This window comes from Antechinus flavipes, chromosome 2, assembly GCF_016432865.1.
Source record: "Antechinus flavipes isolate AdamAnt ecotype Samford, QLD, Australia chromosome 2, AdamAnt_v2, whole genome shotgun sequence".
Classification (NCBI taxonomy): Eukaryota; Metazoa; Chordata; class Mammalia; order Dasyuromorphia; family Dasyuridae; genus Antechinus; species Antechinus flavipes.
This window is the reverse complement of record NC_067399.1, coordinates 490054723-490072093: the sequence shown is the minus strand read 5'-3', so window position 1 is coordinate 490072093 and position 17371 is coordinate 490054723. Positions and strand designations below refer to the sequence as shown.

Here is a 17371-nt window from a genome sequence, read left to right as displayed (position 1 = left end):
TTTGACATTTGCATCAAATCCTGGGAGAATCGCAGAAATTACTAACGTGAGAACATGTCTATATTTAACAGCCAAAGGGACAATATACAAAGTCTTTTTTACCTTTGAAGAAAGAAATATTCACATCCCCATAAAAGGGTAGGGATCTAAAACAGAGTCACCCATAATTGCATACCCAGTGATTTAATACAGTGGCCTTACAAAAAGCAGGCCTACATCCCTTTATCAATCTTCCTCAAAGGGAAAATGATAGAAGCATATAGTTTTTTTAAAATGCTGAATTCAGCATCAGATGGCCTGAACTTGATTCTATGGTATAATACCCACCAGATGTGATGACACTGGGCAAGTCATTTCACCTCAGTTTACTGTTATAAAACAGGGATAAGGAGTGAAGTAAGAAAAAGTCAGGCATAATCTCTAAAACTTCTTCTTGCTCTGATATTCTGTGTTTCTATGGTTATTTGGTAACTGGCCAGATCTAACTAGGTACTTGTTTACTAAGTACCTAAGGTTAAATGTGGTATTTTGGGAGACAAATTAGTTTTTAGGATATACAGGGATCTTATTAAGTCATTCCTCAAAGGAAATAAATATCCTTTTTCAGGATAGAAGCTAACTCTATAAATCTCATCACAGATAAAATTTTCCATAGGAGCATAACCTCTTTCAATAGGCTAAAAGAAAGATGGGGGGACTCCAAATATTCAGAGTTTAAACTTGCTTTTTATCCTTTGCTGGAAGGTCTGGCTATCCTACTGGAGTGTTAAGGGAATTGAATTCTTGAGGTTAATAATTCATTTTCACAACTTTAAATGTACATAGGGAAATTTAATTCTATTTCAGAAAGAGCTGGTTTAACCTGGACTTTATTTCTCAAACCTCCTCCCCTTTCTTTCCCTGCTTTCCTCCTCCTTTTCCCTCAAACCTCTCCACTTTCCAATTTGTAACACTTTTAACCATTTTTCAATGAGGTTTGAGAGTAGGAGGAAATGGAAAGATGTTGAAAAGAGGTGGTATTACATTCAGGTAGACAAGGAGAGCCTGTGAAAAGTAGGTTAGACTGAGGGATAGAGTGAACAAAATATTTTTCTGCTTCTTCCTCTGTGGAGGCTTACCCTAGTGTTGCCTGGGGAACAGAGCTTTCAATGAAGTGAAGTGAAGAAGTGTAATATTCTCTTCTCTAAAATATAATTGTTCTGTGGGAGCAGGTTTCTTGGCGGACTTCTGGAGGCAGCCTTAGTTTCAGTTCTGTGTAATAAACACCTCAAATGCAGCCAGGAGTTAAAGTCCAGTCTTTTATTGACTCCTTCAAAATAGCCCAGTCAGCTTTCTTAGAGGCCTCTCTCTCTTCTTGGTTTCAAGAGCTCTTGCTGCTAGTGCTTTGTCTCTTCCAGCTTGAGCCTCTAGCTCCCTCTGAATTTCCAGCCAGCACAAAAGTGGAATATGGAATAAATCTGACTCCGCCTCCAAGAGAGTGGGCTTGTGGGCTTCTGTTCTCTGACTTGTGAATCTCCTCTGAATCCTGGCTCTGACTCTCCCAAAGTGCATTCTGGTTGAGGCTCCTAGCTTATATGTGCTCTCTTAAAGATATGAACTCTAATAAGTATTAAATACATAAATCATTGTCTCTATCAATTCCAGTGACTTAGCACCTTGTTTCAAGTTCTGGCCCATAACAGAAGCACTAAAGCAGAAGCCAGGAAGAGCCCCTAATTGCTGTTCCTTGATATAACCAAGCTTACCTCCATCCCTGTCTCCCCATTTCCCCAAGTTTTCCACCAGAGAGCTAGAAGAAGCCTGCTGGTTCCTCCCTGAGACCTAACAAGTCTTTAAAAGCTAGGCTAATGAGAAGCACCCTGTAGGGAAACAGGCATTCAGGAAAATAAGGCCTGCCCTTAGACTACCTGCATCTGGCACAGGTCAAACCACCGTGAGGGGGTGATCAAACTCTATCATTCAGGCATTCAGGTCTGTCAAATAAGATAGAAATGTGGCTGGGCTAAAAACGGACTAAAAGAAAAATCAAAACCAGGCCTGATGCATGCAAGAGCTCAAGGTTGCAATACAGGTTGTAGAAAATAAATTGGCTTCCTCCACTGTCATGCCTTCATCTCTTGGAAAAGATCACTGATGACAGAGGAGAGGAAATCTGACCCAGCACAAAGCATGAGAGCATCACTGTCATTATCCATACTTTTAGACTAAGGATAAGTAACCTCTACTGAAATTCTTTCCCAATGATAGGAATGATTTCTCACTGCAATATGGAAGGGCGCCTATGTTATCTAAGGTTATACCAGAAAAGCTCAAGCTCTGGCTTGAGGATAGACTCTTGTTATTCAAGGAGCAGCTTCATTAAGCTCACAAAGGGATATAAATTTTCAGCCAGTGCAACTCATAAAAGATATCAACTTAGCCAAAGAAGGATTGAAATCTTTGTGGAAAACAAATGTACATTTTCCTTGAAGAACTGAATTTAAGAAATAGATGAACATATATAATGTGACTTTATTAACCAAAACAGACTAATCTCTGCTCAAGGGATTTTCCAAAAACCTTTCTATGCAGAAAGATCCTAGTTAGATGGAATTAAGAACAACACTAAGCTCTTATAACATTTAAAATCACTTACTCGTTAGCTTACAAAATGCATGACCTCAGCTGGGATGAGGCCATTGTAAGACCTCAGGCTTAGCTCTGGACTGTATGACAAATGCATGTTTATTATTATATTTCAGGTTGCAGTCCTAATATGCTGCTGTGCCCAAGGTCTCCAAGGAGAATGTGAACTCCTTAGAAACAAAGATTGTTTCCTTTTTGGTTTGATAGCCTCACTTTCTTTTTTTTTCTTTTTTTTAAAAGGCTTTTTATTGACAAAACATATGCATGGGTAATTTTTCAACATTGACTCTTGCAGAACCTTCTGTTCCAAATTTTCCCTTCTTTCCTCCACCCCCTCTACTAGATGGCAAGTAGTCCAATACATTAAATATGTTGAAATACATGTTAAATCTAATATATGCATACATATTTATACAGTTATCTTAATATACAAGAAAATCGGATGAAGAAGGAAAAAAAACTGAGAAAGAAAACAAAATACAAGCAAATAACAACAGAGTAAGAATGCTATGTTGTGTTCCACTCTGTTCCCACAGTCCTCTCTCTGAGTGTAGATAGCTCTCTTCATCACTGAACAAGTGGCACTGGTTTGAATCATCTCAATATTGAAGAGAACCACATCCTTCAGAATTGATCATCATACACTCTTGTTGTTGCTGTGTATAATGATCTCCTGGTTCTGCTCATTTCACTCAGCATCAGTTCATGTAAGTCTCTCCAGGCCTCTCTGAAATCCTCCTGCTGGTCATTTCTTAAAGAACAATCATATTCCATAACATTCATATACCATAACTTATTCAGTCATCCCCCAACTGATGGGCATCCACTCAGTTTCCAGCCACTACAAAAAGTGCTGCCACAAACATTTTTGCACATGTGAATCCCTTTCCCTCCTTTAAGATCTCTTTGGGATATAAGCCCAGTAGTAACACTGCTGGGTCAAAGGGTATGCACAGTTTGATAACTTTTTGAACATAGTTCCAAATTGGAAAACCTCACTTTTTTTTTTTTTTTTCTGAGGCAATTGGAGTCACACAGCTAAGAAGTGTTAAGGGTCTAAGGCCAGATTTGATCTCAGGTTCTCCTGACTTCAGGGCTGGTGCTCTATCCACTGCACCACCTAGTTGCTCCAGCCTCACTTTCTAACACAGAATAGGCACTTAATACATGCATGCAATATTGAAACAAATTTGAGCCTCAGTTTTATTGTCTAGAAGATAAACATAATATCAGCCTCAGCATCATTATTAAGTGGATTTCAGTCCCATCTTTGACTCATTTGGTAGTGACTCTGATCAAGATATTTAAAACTAAATTACAAAACAAAACAAAACAAAAAGAACAGCTCAGTAGGATCTTACATTATATAATCACTGGTCCAGATGAAAGCAAGAAAACAATAACAACAAAAGAAGGCTATTGTGGAGGAAACTTAGTAAGTCTGGAAGCAATATATAAAAATGTGAGTTATTATCAACAGCATCAAAAATTATTTTACATTGGTTATTATCTAGCAAAGATAAAGGGGAATATAGCAAGTACTGTTAAATATCTGAACAGGTTAAAGGTTGAGAAATATACTCTCAGTGTATCCTAAGGAGCAGATACATCATTACCTCTTTTCTAGGGAGGGTGACAGAACTGTCCTACATAGTTAGGTTTAGGTTGGGGGAATAAATGTTCTCAAGGTCCTTTTCAATCAGGATATTCCCATCAGGATTGTTCAAAATGACTGGGTCACTGTACAATAATTTATTTTGCCTGAATATTTTTGAGTACTTATCATGTGCAAGATAATACAGGAAAAAAAAGGTCAAATCAAATAGTATGATATAAGAAGGGACGATTGAGATATTTTTAAAAATTTAATATTGTATATATAACCTGTACCATACTACTTATTCTTAAGAGAGGAGGAAAAGGAAAGAGGGAGGGAGAAAATTTGGAACTCAAAATTTTAATGAAAAATGAATGTTAAATTGTTTTTACATGTAATTCAAAAGAAGGAAAAAAATAGTATAATCAATGAAAAGAGTGTTGAAATTGGAGTCAGAAGACTCAAGTTCAAATGCTGGTTTCTCCTGCCAGGAAATTTCCTGAGCCTCAGATCCCTCAGTGGTATAGGAAAAATGGGCAAGGTGACTTCTGAATTACTTTCCAGTTCTAAGTCAGTGATATGAACTACAAGCAAAATGTATTAAGTATGTCTCTTTGCTTCTCCTAACACACTTTAGCTCAAGGATTGGAAACTGTTTTAGGGTCTGTATAGACAAAGAATAGTTAGAAATGTGCTAATTCTCCTATTCAAAAATGCCATTAGTGTCTTGTTAGTTGAAATAAATCTGGCACAGAGCTGGGGATTTACTCCTAGGTGAGTAATCCACAAGTTCTACTTTTTTGACAATTGATTAGTGAAGGAGGACAGGGGAAGAGTAAAAAGATTGTCTTTTGTCTCAGGATGGATAGGGCAAATAATCTCATGGAAAAAGTGCCCGGGAGCAGACTCAGTGCTCTTCTCCTCAGAACTTATCCAATTACATCCACACCCCTAATTTCACCTGGGTGCAAAAAGAGATGGAAACCAAGACAACATGTTTATGATTATATGCATTTTTGCCTAAGTCTGCACTTCTTTGTATATTTTAAAATGGAAATTTCAGGAAGCGAGGAGCATCCCATGAACTGCGAGAGCTGAACATCAAGCAATAAACATGGCAATAACAGAGAAGATAGGAAAAGCCTAGATTCATATTGGACAAGCAGCTGAAACTGTGCTGTCACCTTTCTACTTTTCAAAGTGAAAAGAAACATGACAGGTGCTCATTTGGCTGTTCAAGCACTTTCCACTTAAATGGCAATTCCTCAAGCTTACCAACTGCAGCCTGAAGTTATAATTTATTACTGTCTCTCTATCCTCCCTAGGCCCCAGCAGAAAGCAGAACACAGCACCTACATTTCAAGACCCTTGAGATGTAGTAAAATATAATTATTTTGAATTTATGATTAAGTCATAAATTACATGTACATTTAACCTCACTTGGCCAGTTGAGAGTGGGGTGGGGTTAGAGAAAGAAACAACAAAAGGCTTTTACTTTAAATAGTATTTCTATATGAAGGTGAGAATGAGTGAGTGCCACCTGGCGGGTTGACAAAGATACCACAGTCTCAGAGGTTAGTCCCAGAAGGTCTCCTGTTAGAACCTTTGAAGTCTATAAAACTATTCTTTCTTCCCACTCGTGGGGCTATTAGACGAAATGTCCCAAGTTAATGATTCAAAAAAAAGGTAGAACTGGTGCTAATCTCCATGCTATTTTGCATCTAATTTTCAGGTTGCTCCAGGCCCTGCTCCTTCTACATTAATCTTCCAAGCCCCAGATATCCTAAGAAAGGCTAACATAATCTATAAAAACTCCTCTCAGAGTTCTAGCTACATATAACTCTGCCATGATTGTGGTTAAGCCAGGGGTTATTACAAAGCACTGATTCAGCAACTTACAGATACACTCATTTAATCTCACAGATAAATGTGGTTAGATTTCCCTTCCCTACAAGTCAGCCTGGGATATCTAAGGAAAATGGATATAGAAAGGTTAAGCAAAATTCACTGAGTCAGGTAGGTTTAGAACTCAGAACTCCTTAATCACCTGTGTTGTCACCCAATTGAACATGGCTTAAATAAAAGTCACAGGATATTAGATCATTTTCTCTAATTACCTGATTTTACATACAAAGAAACTGAGGTCTAGAAGTTCACTGACTCAACCAAAGAAACAAAAGTTCTTAGGAGCAGAGCCCTGCTAAAATCCTAGGCTTCTTGACCACAGATTCAGAAACAAAGACCCCATTTGTATATACTATGAGAATTCTTCCTTGACAGGTAAAGAGAGCAGCTGATTGCTGGAAGTTTGGTCACACTAAAATGAGATTCTGCTAGATTACAGCAAACAAAGGTATAGCGATATAATTTTAATGAGGAAGATACATTTAAAATGGCTTGCTTAGAAATACTTATGTCTAAATAAGCTTTACCCCTTATCTTTGCTCCCATCAACATCCTCCTGTATAACTATCTCCTAATTAATAAAGATAATGTTTTGGTGCTTCTTGCACTTTAGAATCTACCCCCACCAAAAACAAATCCGTAGCTTATCTCCAAGTTGCTTAAAATCCCAAACTCCCAAGCAGCACTCAGTCGATGGAAAACATCTGGGGTAAAGTAAATCATCCTTCTTTGAGAAAGACCAGAGTGTATTTTTTCCCCCACTAAGTGTGTTTTGAAGTCATGGTTGGAAAATTAGTGAAAATTGTAAATCTGCTTGCAAATCTGGTCATGTCTAACTTTGAGATTAGGGCAAAGATTCCAATTTAAAAGTAAAACCGTGACAACCCCAGTTAAGCGTATCCTCAGGCACAGCCAGCGGGGCCTTCACTCACTTCCATGGGCTGTGGATTTATTACAGGCACCCGACACGTTCCCCATCAGACACCCCTGGAGTATGTACTTGAGGCAGCAGGGTTCAGTCTGCACTTCCTCTGCAGACCAATATATTATTATAAATTGAGCTAAACTGTTTCCTTTTCATAAGTGCTATGAAGTTCAGATTTCAGTTATCAGCAGGCAAAGCTGAGGTCCCTTTATGGAGCTACTTCAGCTATTTGTTTTCTAAAAGCAGTGAGAAAAAGTAACATTAGTTCTCAAAACCTTTTTGAAAGAGGAAGTGAAAAAATGCCTTTTGTATGTAGACAGAGCATCCTAACAAGTACTTAACTAATGAATTCAGGTAAATGGTTTCTGTGCCTGATATGGTTCACTCTCACAAGATGCTTCCCCAAAGTCTAAAAGCAAGAGTTGTAAAATCTACAATGAGGGCCCATATTAGGGACTCCATCGCTTTCTTTTCTAGGTCTATGTGGATGATCTTCTTGCCTTCAGGAGCTGCAGTACAAATGGAGCACTGGACCAAGAATCAGGAGACATGGATTCAGATCCTGCCTCAGAAACTGTGTAACCGACAGGGCAGCAAATTAAAAATTTCATCAAGTCTCATCTGTAAAATGGGGACAATGTTAAATTATCTTCTAATGTCATCACTGTAAGGAAAATTGTAACATTCAAGTGCCATATAGAAAAGACAAGATGATGTTTTCCCTTAGCACACCTCTTGCCAGGTTGTCACAATATCTAGAACAAGTCTAATACCCAAGGATAGTCCTTGGAAAGAAATGTAAAGAAAATTGGTTAAGAATGGGTGTGGGGCTAACATCTTTTCCCCCCAGGGATAATAATCCTCAGTGGAGAATGGAGATGAGTGGATACCTTGTAGCAAATTTTTAAAAAATCTAAGAATGGCAGTTGTTTTTTGTTTCAGAGGCCCAAATCATGGGTGATATATTGACTTGTATATATGACCTGGACCCAGGTAAAACAGAGGTGAACAAAGCTTTCAGCCTCATTATCCCTTGTTGAGTCATCAAAGTCCAGGTGCAGGACAAAAGGCAGGATAACTATAAATGGCCTAGGATGCAGGGAATGACTGGTGCCTTCAATGTCTAACCAAACTGTAAGCGCCCCACAGGGCCACTGGAATACACTGTTCTTCTGCCTGAGGAGGTCTTCCCTGCTTCCAGGTATGTCCAATGGGAGCCCTCAGGAGCTATTCCTCTGGGGTCCTTTTCCCTTGTCCAATAGCAACTAGATCATGATAGCTAAAAAGTTCAATGTTCCCACTGTCTTTGCACCCAAACTAGGAAGCAACCATGGGCAGGAAAACTCTCTGATGAAGTCTCTGGAAGGGCTATGATGCTGTGAAGCTCTAAAAGCATTTTGGAGGAGTTCCTTCTAGTCTCTTCTAGACCACATTCAGAAAGCAAGCCTTTCTGTCATTTTCCTAACTCTTTCCTGATTCCCTTCTGCTCTGCTCTGAGAACAAACACACAGGTCCATTGACTCTCCCATGGATCAAGATGCTTGATCACACTCCCCGAAAATGACAGGCCAGTATTTTATGCAGTAGAACTCATCACTCTTTCCTGTCAGTGTCTGAACTCAGTTATCTATGAACATTTGGCAACAGCCCCACATTCCTTTTCCTCACCAATAGGCCACAGGGGCACATACACAAATCAAATCCCAGGAAGTTTTTCTTTCTATCAAGCCTAAATTTGCCACTTTTCATCTTCCATCTTCATTCTGCCCTCTGGGGCCAAACAGAAAAAAAAAAATTAATCCCACTTCCAGGTGACAGCTCTTCAAAAATGAGAAGGGAACTATCATATCCCTTTACTCAGTTCCTCCAGCTAATCCTGTTGTGAAATGAACTGCAAGTCCTTAATCAACATGGCTACCCTCCCTGGACATTCTCCAGCTAATCAATGATTTTCCTAAAATGTGGTTCACAGAACTCAGCACAGTACTTGAGATGTGGAAAGACCAGGCAGGGTATACATAGAAAGATCACTGATTCTTTGTTCACAAATTCTAAGCTTTTCTCACCATAGCTAAAAATCTTTTCTTAAGAAGCTGCCATAATATGCTTTGAGCTTGCAGTCCACTAAAACTCCCTGATCTTTTTCAGAATAAGTATTATCTAGCTTTATTTTTCCCAGTTATAACTCCTTATGGCACAATGATATTCTACCATATTCATTTGCCACCATTTGTTCAATACTTTCCTTATAAGAATCTGTTTCCAGGTATTTGCTATCATAAAACATACTGCTTCCTAACTTCAAAGAAAATACATGAGCAAATTCTCTAGGAAGCCAGGGGCTAGAGGGTCCCTAAAGGGATGGAAACAATGAAAAAATTATGCACAGAGAACATTTGTGGCCAAAGAAAAATGTTATCAGTCTATTTATTATACACCAGGGCTCAGAATAGAAAAAAGGTGCTATAAAGACTACAGCACACATATAGCCAAAACACAAAGGCAAAAGCAAAGCCTTGTAAACTTTTAGGCCTCTGACAAACTATTTGTGAAACATCTTTTCATTAAGAATAAAAAATCAAACAAAGAAAAGGCCTGTGCTGTCAAGATAGCTGCTTCCTGAGGCAACAAGAAGGAAACTAAAGTCAAATCCAGGAACAAACTTTTCATAACTAGAAACTTGCCTAGGCAGGGAAATACTCCAAAAGTTTCAGGGCAGGTTAGCCTGCATTTGATAGAGATCAGCATTTAGCAATTTTGACAAGGCAGTGCACACTGGGGGACTTCACGAAATTTGCAGTAGAGTTTTCCTCAATTTTTCTCTAGAAAAGAGATTAGAAGGGAGAGAGGGAGATCCACAAACAGGGGTGAGTAGGTGGGGAGATTAACAAAACAGGGCAACATGTCAAAGGGTCTTATTTAAACTGTTCTGATAGAGCAGTTTCATTAAACTCAAATGACATTTGAGTTCCTCTTCTAAGGAAGAGTACTAAATTTGGGGATGTGGCTTCAATTCATGGCTCTGCCATCTAATAGCTGTGATACTGTGGACAACCTACTTAATTTTGTTGAGCCTGTTATGTCAGTAAAATTCAGATATTAAATAGGTGCACTCTATACCACACAGAATATTTCACAAGGAGAATGCTTAATAAACATTATAAAATAATAAAAACGTCAGTTATTATCATAGTTATAGCTGACACTGTATAGCATTTTGAGATTTACAAACCTCTTTACATCCTGAGTCTTCACAATAACTCCATGAAGTGGTTCAATTATTATGTCCTTTTTATAGATGAGCAAACTAAAGTCCACCAAGGTTAGTCCTCAGAACCACACAAACAGTAAGTGTTGTAGGAAGAATCTGAATGTGGGCCTTTTCTTACTTCACATCCACCATTCTACCTGCTATACCATGTTTGGAAAAATACACAAATGTTGGACAATTAATTCTTTCCCTCTTTCCAGGATTACCTAGCATAAGATAGCAGTCTCCTTGATGAAGTGGTACTGCCAAACCGGGTGTCTCTATGTCCCAGGCTATCTTCAGACCAACATGCCACAGAGCAGGGTCTCTCCCTTCTGGACTCGGCTCATCTTCGTCAATCACTTCAGGGCCTGTTGGAAGAAGAGCCGCATGAATGCCAGCTCCAATACCTGCCCTATGGTCAGGGCAGCAGGGAAATTGCAGCATGTATTATATGGTAACTTGAACTAAGCCTAGAAGGAACAGGATTTGGAAAAGCCATTATGGAGCAAGCAAAAGGAAAAGAACTCATGAGAGAAGAGGGAGACAGTATGAGCAAGGAGTAACACAAAGATACAAAATCTTGCTTTTCAGTCCAAGACAAGTAAAGGATGCTTTTCTTGTATTATATATCACAACTCCTACACAAAAAGAACACATAGACTAGCCTCTTCTTTAATTCACTTAAAATGATCCCTCATTTATGGCACAGAAGAGACCTCAAGTTCATGAAGGGGCACAAAAGCTAGTGATTCCTACCATTCTGGGCAAGGTCCAGTAAAACATTTCTGACAGTCAGGGACTAGCCTGGCAAAGTTAGAAGTTCTCCAGAAAGTCTATACAAGGTGATGAATTTTTTTATACACAATGATATATGAAGACTGGCTACTAAAACAATACATATTAGTGAGGGGAAAACCCACAAAACCCCAAAGCATCAATTCTTGAAAAAAAAAATTATGTCTACCTACATCTTTCTTTGATGGATCTGTGACCTCATCAATGTGAGTATCCTCTTCAAGAGTTGCAATTCATCCATGCTTTCTTATCTCGGGCAGTTCTTAATCATAAATCCTCCATAGGTCAGTCATCTAATGTGCGAGGGGGCCTTTCCTCTAGATCTCCTGCCATGGTTGGACAGCAAGGCAGAATAAAGAGCTTCCTACATAACCAGCCCACCTCCTTTTTTCAGACATACTTTTGAGTATTTCAGTCTAGAGACCACTACTTCCAAATAAACACTATTGTTATTGTTTGTCCTTTGTTCTCCAAGAGGACCTTGTTATCAGGGAGGTGCCATGACATGCAAGTGAATTGGATGTAAACGAGGAAGGGATGGGCAAGGTGGCAAGGTCACCTACCTCACCTTCTCCTCTAGAGCCATCTGGGTCCAGTGGCAAAATATGTGTCAGGACAACTGGAGTTGGCCCTGGAGAGTTTGGCCTTTTAAAGCCTTTTAAAAACACTGTAGTGTTTAATAGGTCTCAGTTTGATTGAGGCTAATCAGTGATTAAGGTTAGGTAAAAAATAAGGCAGAGAATGTCATCTTTTACCTAATTAAAAAAAATGATCAATTTGGAAATATGCTGCAGCACCTACTCTTATTTCCATATACATGTTAAATTAAGTTATGAATATCCTCTATTGGGTAACTATTGGATATAAAGAATCAGCCATGTAAAGGGAAAAATAAGCATTCCATCTTTTAACAAAACTTTTATGTGAGAAACTTTTATTCTACCTTTGATATTTATAAATACAGAAGAAAAGAATCACTGTAAAATGTCCTGAAATAGGTAAAGGGAAAATGATGAACTATCAAGGAATGCATAAGAGAGAGAGAGGGAGGGAGGGAGGGAGGAAAGAGAGAGAAGAGAGAGAGAGAGAGAGAGAGAGAGAGAGAGAGAGAGAGAGAGAGAGAGAGAAGAGAGAGAGAGAGAGTAACTAGAACTGTTTTCATAATGAAAAACCTAGATTTTTCCCCCCAGGTCACTCCCAGTGGGCAATTTCCTTGCATGCACAAGGGAAATCAATATCTAAAAATTTGGTGTTGACTTTAAACTATCTAAATATTTGTTACTTGTTACAGATGGTCACCAAGCATATTTTAATTGAGCATGAAGATGGTGTCGTAGACAGAATATAGGACTTGGAGTCAAGAACTGAGTTCAAATCCTATCTCAGAAACACGTTAAGGTCACGTAACCTAGGCAAGTCATTTAACTTCTCTGTGACTCAGTTTCCTCATCTGTAAAATGGGGGTGATGATAATAACATCTACTTTTCACAATTAGTGTGAGGATTGAGTTAGCATGTATAGCATTTTACAAACATTAAAATACTATATACATGTTTATTCTCATTATTATCTGAGGGTAACTGCAATGAAGAAAGTAAGTACTTTGCCATGTAACTTTACCTGGGCTTAAAATTGGAAAAAAGGAAAATCACATGTGTCTGTCTCTCTATCCATTCCTCTCTGGTCTCTCTGTCCGACTCAGAGGGGTTGGGGTTCAGTCTGATGCTGCAGATTGTTTCTTCACAGAGGGCACAAATGGGAAAATAATGTTAGCTAATACTGTGGGAAAAATCGATGCAAACATCTTAAGAGGGGCTTTTCATATTTCTTTCCTTGGCCAGATAAACTGTAACTTAATTTGAGAAGAGAGAACTGCAAATATTATACTTTTCAAGGCATTTTTAATGCCATAGATCATGGATATTATAAAAAGAGGTAACCTCTGTGGGATAACTCTGCCGAGGAGGTCATGTTCCTTGTATTCATTCCAGCAGTAGCATTGTTCTCAATATGGCACCAATAAAATCTAGAACTACAATCAGAGACAGCAATTTCAATCAAAATTTCCTGGATTCTCCTCATAAATCCAGCACCTCCGGAATGTGCTCATTAAAATAATTTTTTGTTGGTGTGTGTTGTTATTTGTTTTCTTAGGCGAGGAGGACTGTTGCCATTTGAGATATATATAGATATATATATATATATATAGCTTAAGTACAACATAGGATCCAGAATAACTTTCTAAGTGAGAGTAGTTGATAATTATCCATACAAACTACAACTGATTATTCTAATCCTTATATGTTAGACGATCCTAATGGCCTTTAAGTCTTAATTATACTAAATGAATTTTTAAAAATCATCCAGTGAATCTGACATATTATCTGAATGTGCTCAATAATCTTATTAGAGGGACAAAACTGACTAAATGTTAGAGCTTACTAAAGTATAAACCTAAATGTTAGATTATAAATCCAAGTTACTATTCAGGATCTGAAGTGCTGACAGGGTTTAATATTTCAACCCAATTTACCAAAAAAAAAAAAAAAAAAAAAAAAGTACTCCAGTTAAAAAGATAAAAATACCACCATCAATATTCCTTCTAATCATGCTGGAGCTATACAATCCTACTTCATTAACCACACAGTATGAAGATGCGTACATTTACAGAGTTTAATGCTGTGAGCATATAAAATCTATGACAAAGTTAATCTGACATACTTAATGACATACACAACTTCTATGATGCTGTATGGTAGTAAAGTTCATATTAATTAGTAGGCAGTGTGATATAACGAGCTGGCCTTAGAGTCCAGAAGGCCAGAGTTGCAGTCCACCTCTGACATATATTGACTATGTAACCTTGAACTACTAAACCTCTCAAATGTCCCAGGCATTTCTTTCCTCACTGGGAATTCCCTATCACTATAAAATTGCAAATCCAGTTGCTGTTGTTGCTGTTGTGATAGTTAAAATATTAATTATTTAGAACCAATTATTTTAAGTTTTTTTTTCCTTTTCATCTTGTTAGTTCTTTATTATCTTTAAACTATGTCAAATAGATAGTTTTTTCCCCCTAATGCAATCTATTATTTAACTGTAATTTATTTAAGTTAATCTTTATTAGTCTGTTCTTTATTATTATTATTACTACAGAAAAATAGAATTAAACCAAAATTATTGTTGTTATTGTAATTATTATTACAGAAAAATAGAATTAAACCAAAATCCCAATTAATTCATGGAAATCAACTAAAAGTTATTTTTTCTCTAAAGACAAAATTAGAGAAATGTCTCATTTCTAGATTAGTGATAAGGAAGCTGTAACAGAACACAAACAGTAGAATTAAAACAGCAATGGAAGCCATTACACTATTTTTTTCTCAAAGCACCAAATTCAAGGTTTTGAGTGTTGGATTACAAAAAACAAACATCTTTAGTTCCTAGAGAGTAAAACTCTGGTCCATGACAAAAAAGACATAAGTAACTGTTGACAGTTAATGCATAATTACCCAGCTTGCATGGAAAATCAAAGATTTTTCTTAGTGGCACTTAGATCAACAATGCCAATCAACTGGTTTAAAAATTGTACCATTCCAGACCTCTTACTAAACAATATGTATTACCCTTGACTGCAGGAGAAAGCATTGAATAAAGCATATAATTATACTGATCCTACACAAATTAAAACTCAGTGATCTATAGCCATAGAAATAATAATCCAAAGGAAGTCATGCCAAACCAATCTCATTTTCTTTTCTGGGAAGGATACTACAAAACTAACATGGCTGAGCAACTAGTTATAGATAGATAGATAGAGTGGATAGAGCATAAGCCCTGAAGTCAGGAGGACCTGCGGTCAAATCTAGGCTCAGACACTTAACACTTCTTAGCTGTGTGACCCTGGGCAAGTCACTTAACCCCAATTGCCTCAAAAAAAAAAAAGTAATATGGCAGGAGAATTCTACAGGTATATAGAATATCCCTGGGTTTCAGGTAAAGCATTTCTTATATAGTATTTCATAATATCCTTATGGCCAAGACAGAGGCACATGAACTAGATCAAAGTACACTTAAGCAGCTTTGGAATTAGTTTGACATACTTGCCAAAGAACAGTGATTAATTAATGTCATCCTAAAAAGATATTTCTGGTGGCTGACTGACTGAATGGAAGAATGGAAGAAATAAATGATGGAAAAAGGTTTCTTAAAACACTCACTAAGTGACAGGCACTATGCTACAGAACATACTAAAGAAGTCTGCCCTTTTCCCTGTGATTAAAAATAATAAAAATTACAATAATTTGGATTAGGGCATAGATGACAGGTTCAAGCAATTTATGAATGACATAAAATTTAATGATATGAAGTTTAATGAAAATATATAGTCCTATATGTGAATTTTTTAAAAATCAACTATACAAGTACAAAGAGGTGATAACTAAGCATAAATCTAAGTCAACAAATATGTATCAAGCACTTACAATAGGACAGACATTTTGCTAAGCACTGGGGATACAAAGAAAGGTAAAAGTTCCTGGTCTCAAAAAGCTGATAGTCTCAAGTCACTTAATTCCAATTGCTGCAGCAAGGGAAAAAACACTAACAAAAACTCATAGTCTAATGGGGTTAGGGTTAGTCTAATGGGGAAATAAAATGTAAATGACTATATACAGCATAAAGTAGAAATAATCAACAAAGGGAAAACACTACAGTAAAGAAAGATCAGAAAGGTTTCTTATAGATAAAGATACATTTTAGATGAGATTTGAAGACTATAGCTGGTAAGTCGAGTTTCCCTACTCCAGTCCATCTTCTACTCAGCTTTCAAATGATTTTCCTAAAACAAAGATCTGACCATATGTCACACCACCCAGTGGTCCCCTATCATCTCCTAGACTAAATAGAAAATCTACCTTTCCAATGTCTTATACCTTTCCACATATTTTGTATTAGTTTCCTTACTGTTCCTTGAACAAAATATTCTTCTCTTTTGATTCCAGGCATTTTCACTGGCAAAAGCTATAATTACTAAATTGATTTGATACTACTTAAAAAAATAAAGAGAATGATCAGCAGACAAGATTAGGTATACAAACAACCTAAAGAAACCAATGTATCAGATACTTTTGTATTTGATCAACACAAAGATCCCAACTATTGGGATAAGTTTGACCACAATACCTGGGAAATGTGAAAAGCAGAATAAAACTTAGATTTAGAATAACTGATACTTATATACAGATAAGTTCCAAATGAGGGTGTGATCTAGATTTTTTTTAAAGGCCATATCACAAATTAAAGAAACAGAAAAAAATACTCATCAGATCTATAGATAGGATCATAACCTACCCCCAAATAAAGAAGATCATGGAAGATAAAATATTTAATTTTAATGACATTTTTTAATCACAAAAACAGCAAAAAGCTAAAACCAAAAAGAAAACAACTAGGAAAAAAATCTTTCTCTCAAGTTTTTCTAATAAGGATCTCATTACCAAGCTATATAAGGAACTGATTCAAATTTATCAGAAAAGTCATTCTGCAACTTTGTTATTCTCAGTAGTACAATCATCCATGACTATTCTGAAGAATTTATGATGAAAAATCCTATTAATATCTAAAGAAGGAACTGATGTGTCTGAATATAGATTGAAGCATTCCCTTTTTTGTTAAAAAAAAAATCTAATTTTTCTTGAGGGTTTTTATTTTTATTAGGGTGGAAAATGTCTTTTTTCCCCCCACAACTTGACTTTTATGGAAATGTTTTAAATAACTTCACAAAAACTTCTTACTTGTAGGTGAGGATGAAGAAGTGAACCTAGAATTCAAAAATTTTAGAAACAAATACAAAAAAAAATTTGTTTTGAATATAACTAGGGAAAATCATCAAATAAGCATTAAATAAATAAATAAAATGAATAGGTATTTTCATAAATACTCAAAAAGAAAAAAAGAAAAGCCATTCTGCAATGGCATTAATGGCCATATGGCATCATAAATAGAGAAATGCAAATTAAAGCAATTCTGTTCCACCTCACATCCAGCAGAGTGGCAAAAATAACAAAAAAGGAAAATCCAATTAATGTTGGAAGGACAGTAAAAAAATGGTTACATTGACACACTGCTGGCAGACTTGTAATTGGGTACTATTCTAGAAAGCAAGTTAGAATTACATGCAAAAAAATTACTAAACAGTGAAATAAATGTCTTTTGACCTAGTTGTATCACTGTTAGGCCTGTATGCAAAAGAGATCAAAGAAAGAGGAA

The 17371-nt window shown here is 36.8% G+C and overlaps 1 protein-coding gene across 3 annotated transcripts in view; it reads right to left on the bottom strand.

Annotated features, from left to right (window-relative positions):
• Window positions 1–17371, bottom strand: part of FTO (FTO alpha-ketoglutarate dependent dioxygenase) — a 435871-nt gene that overhangs the window by 262971 nt on the left and 155529 nt on the right. For all 3 annotated transcript variants that reach the window (XM_051979857.1, XM_051979858.1, XM_051979859.1), the window contains exon 4: window positions 10530–10673. In XM_051979857.1, coding sequence (XP_051835817.1) covers window positions 10530–10673 — 144 coding nt within the window. The remainder of the gene's footprint in view (window positions 1–10529; window positions 10674–17371) is intronic.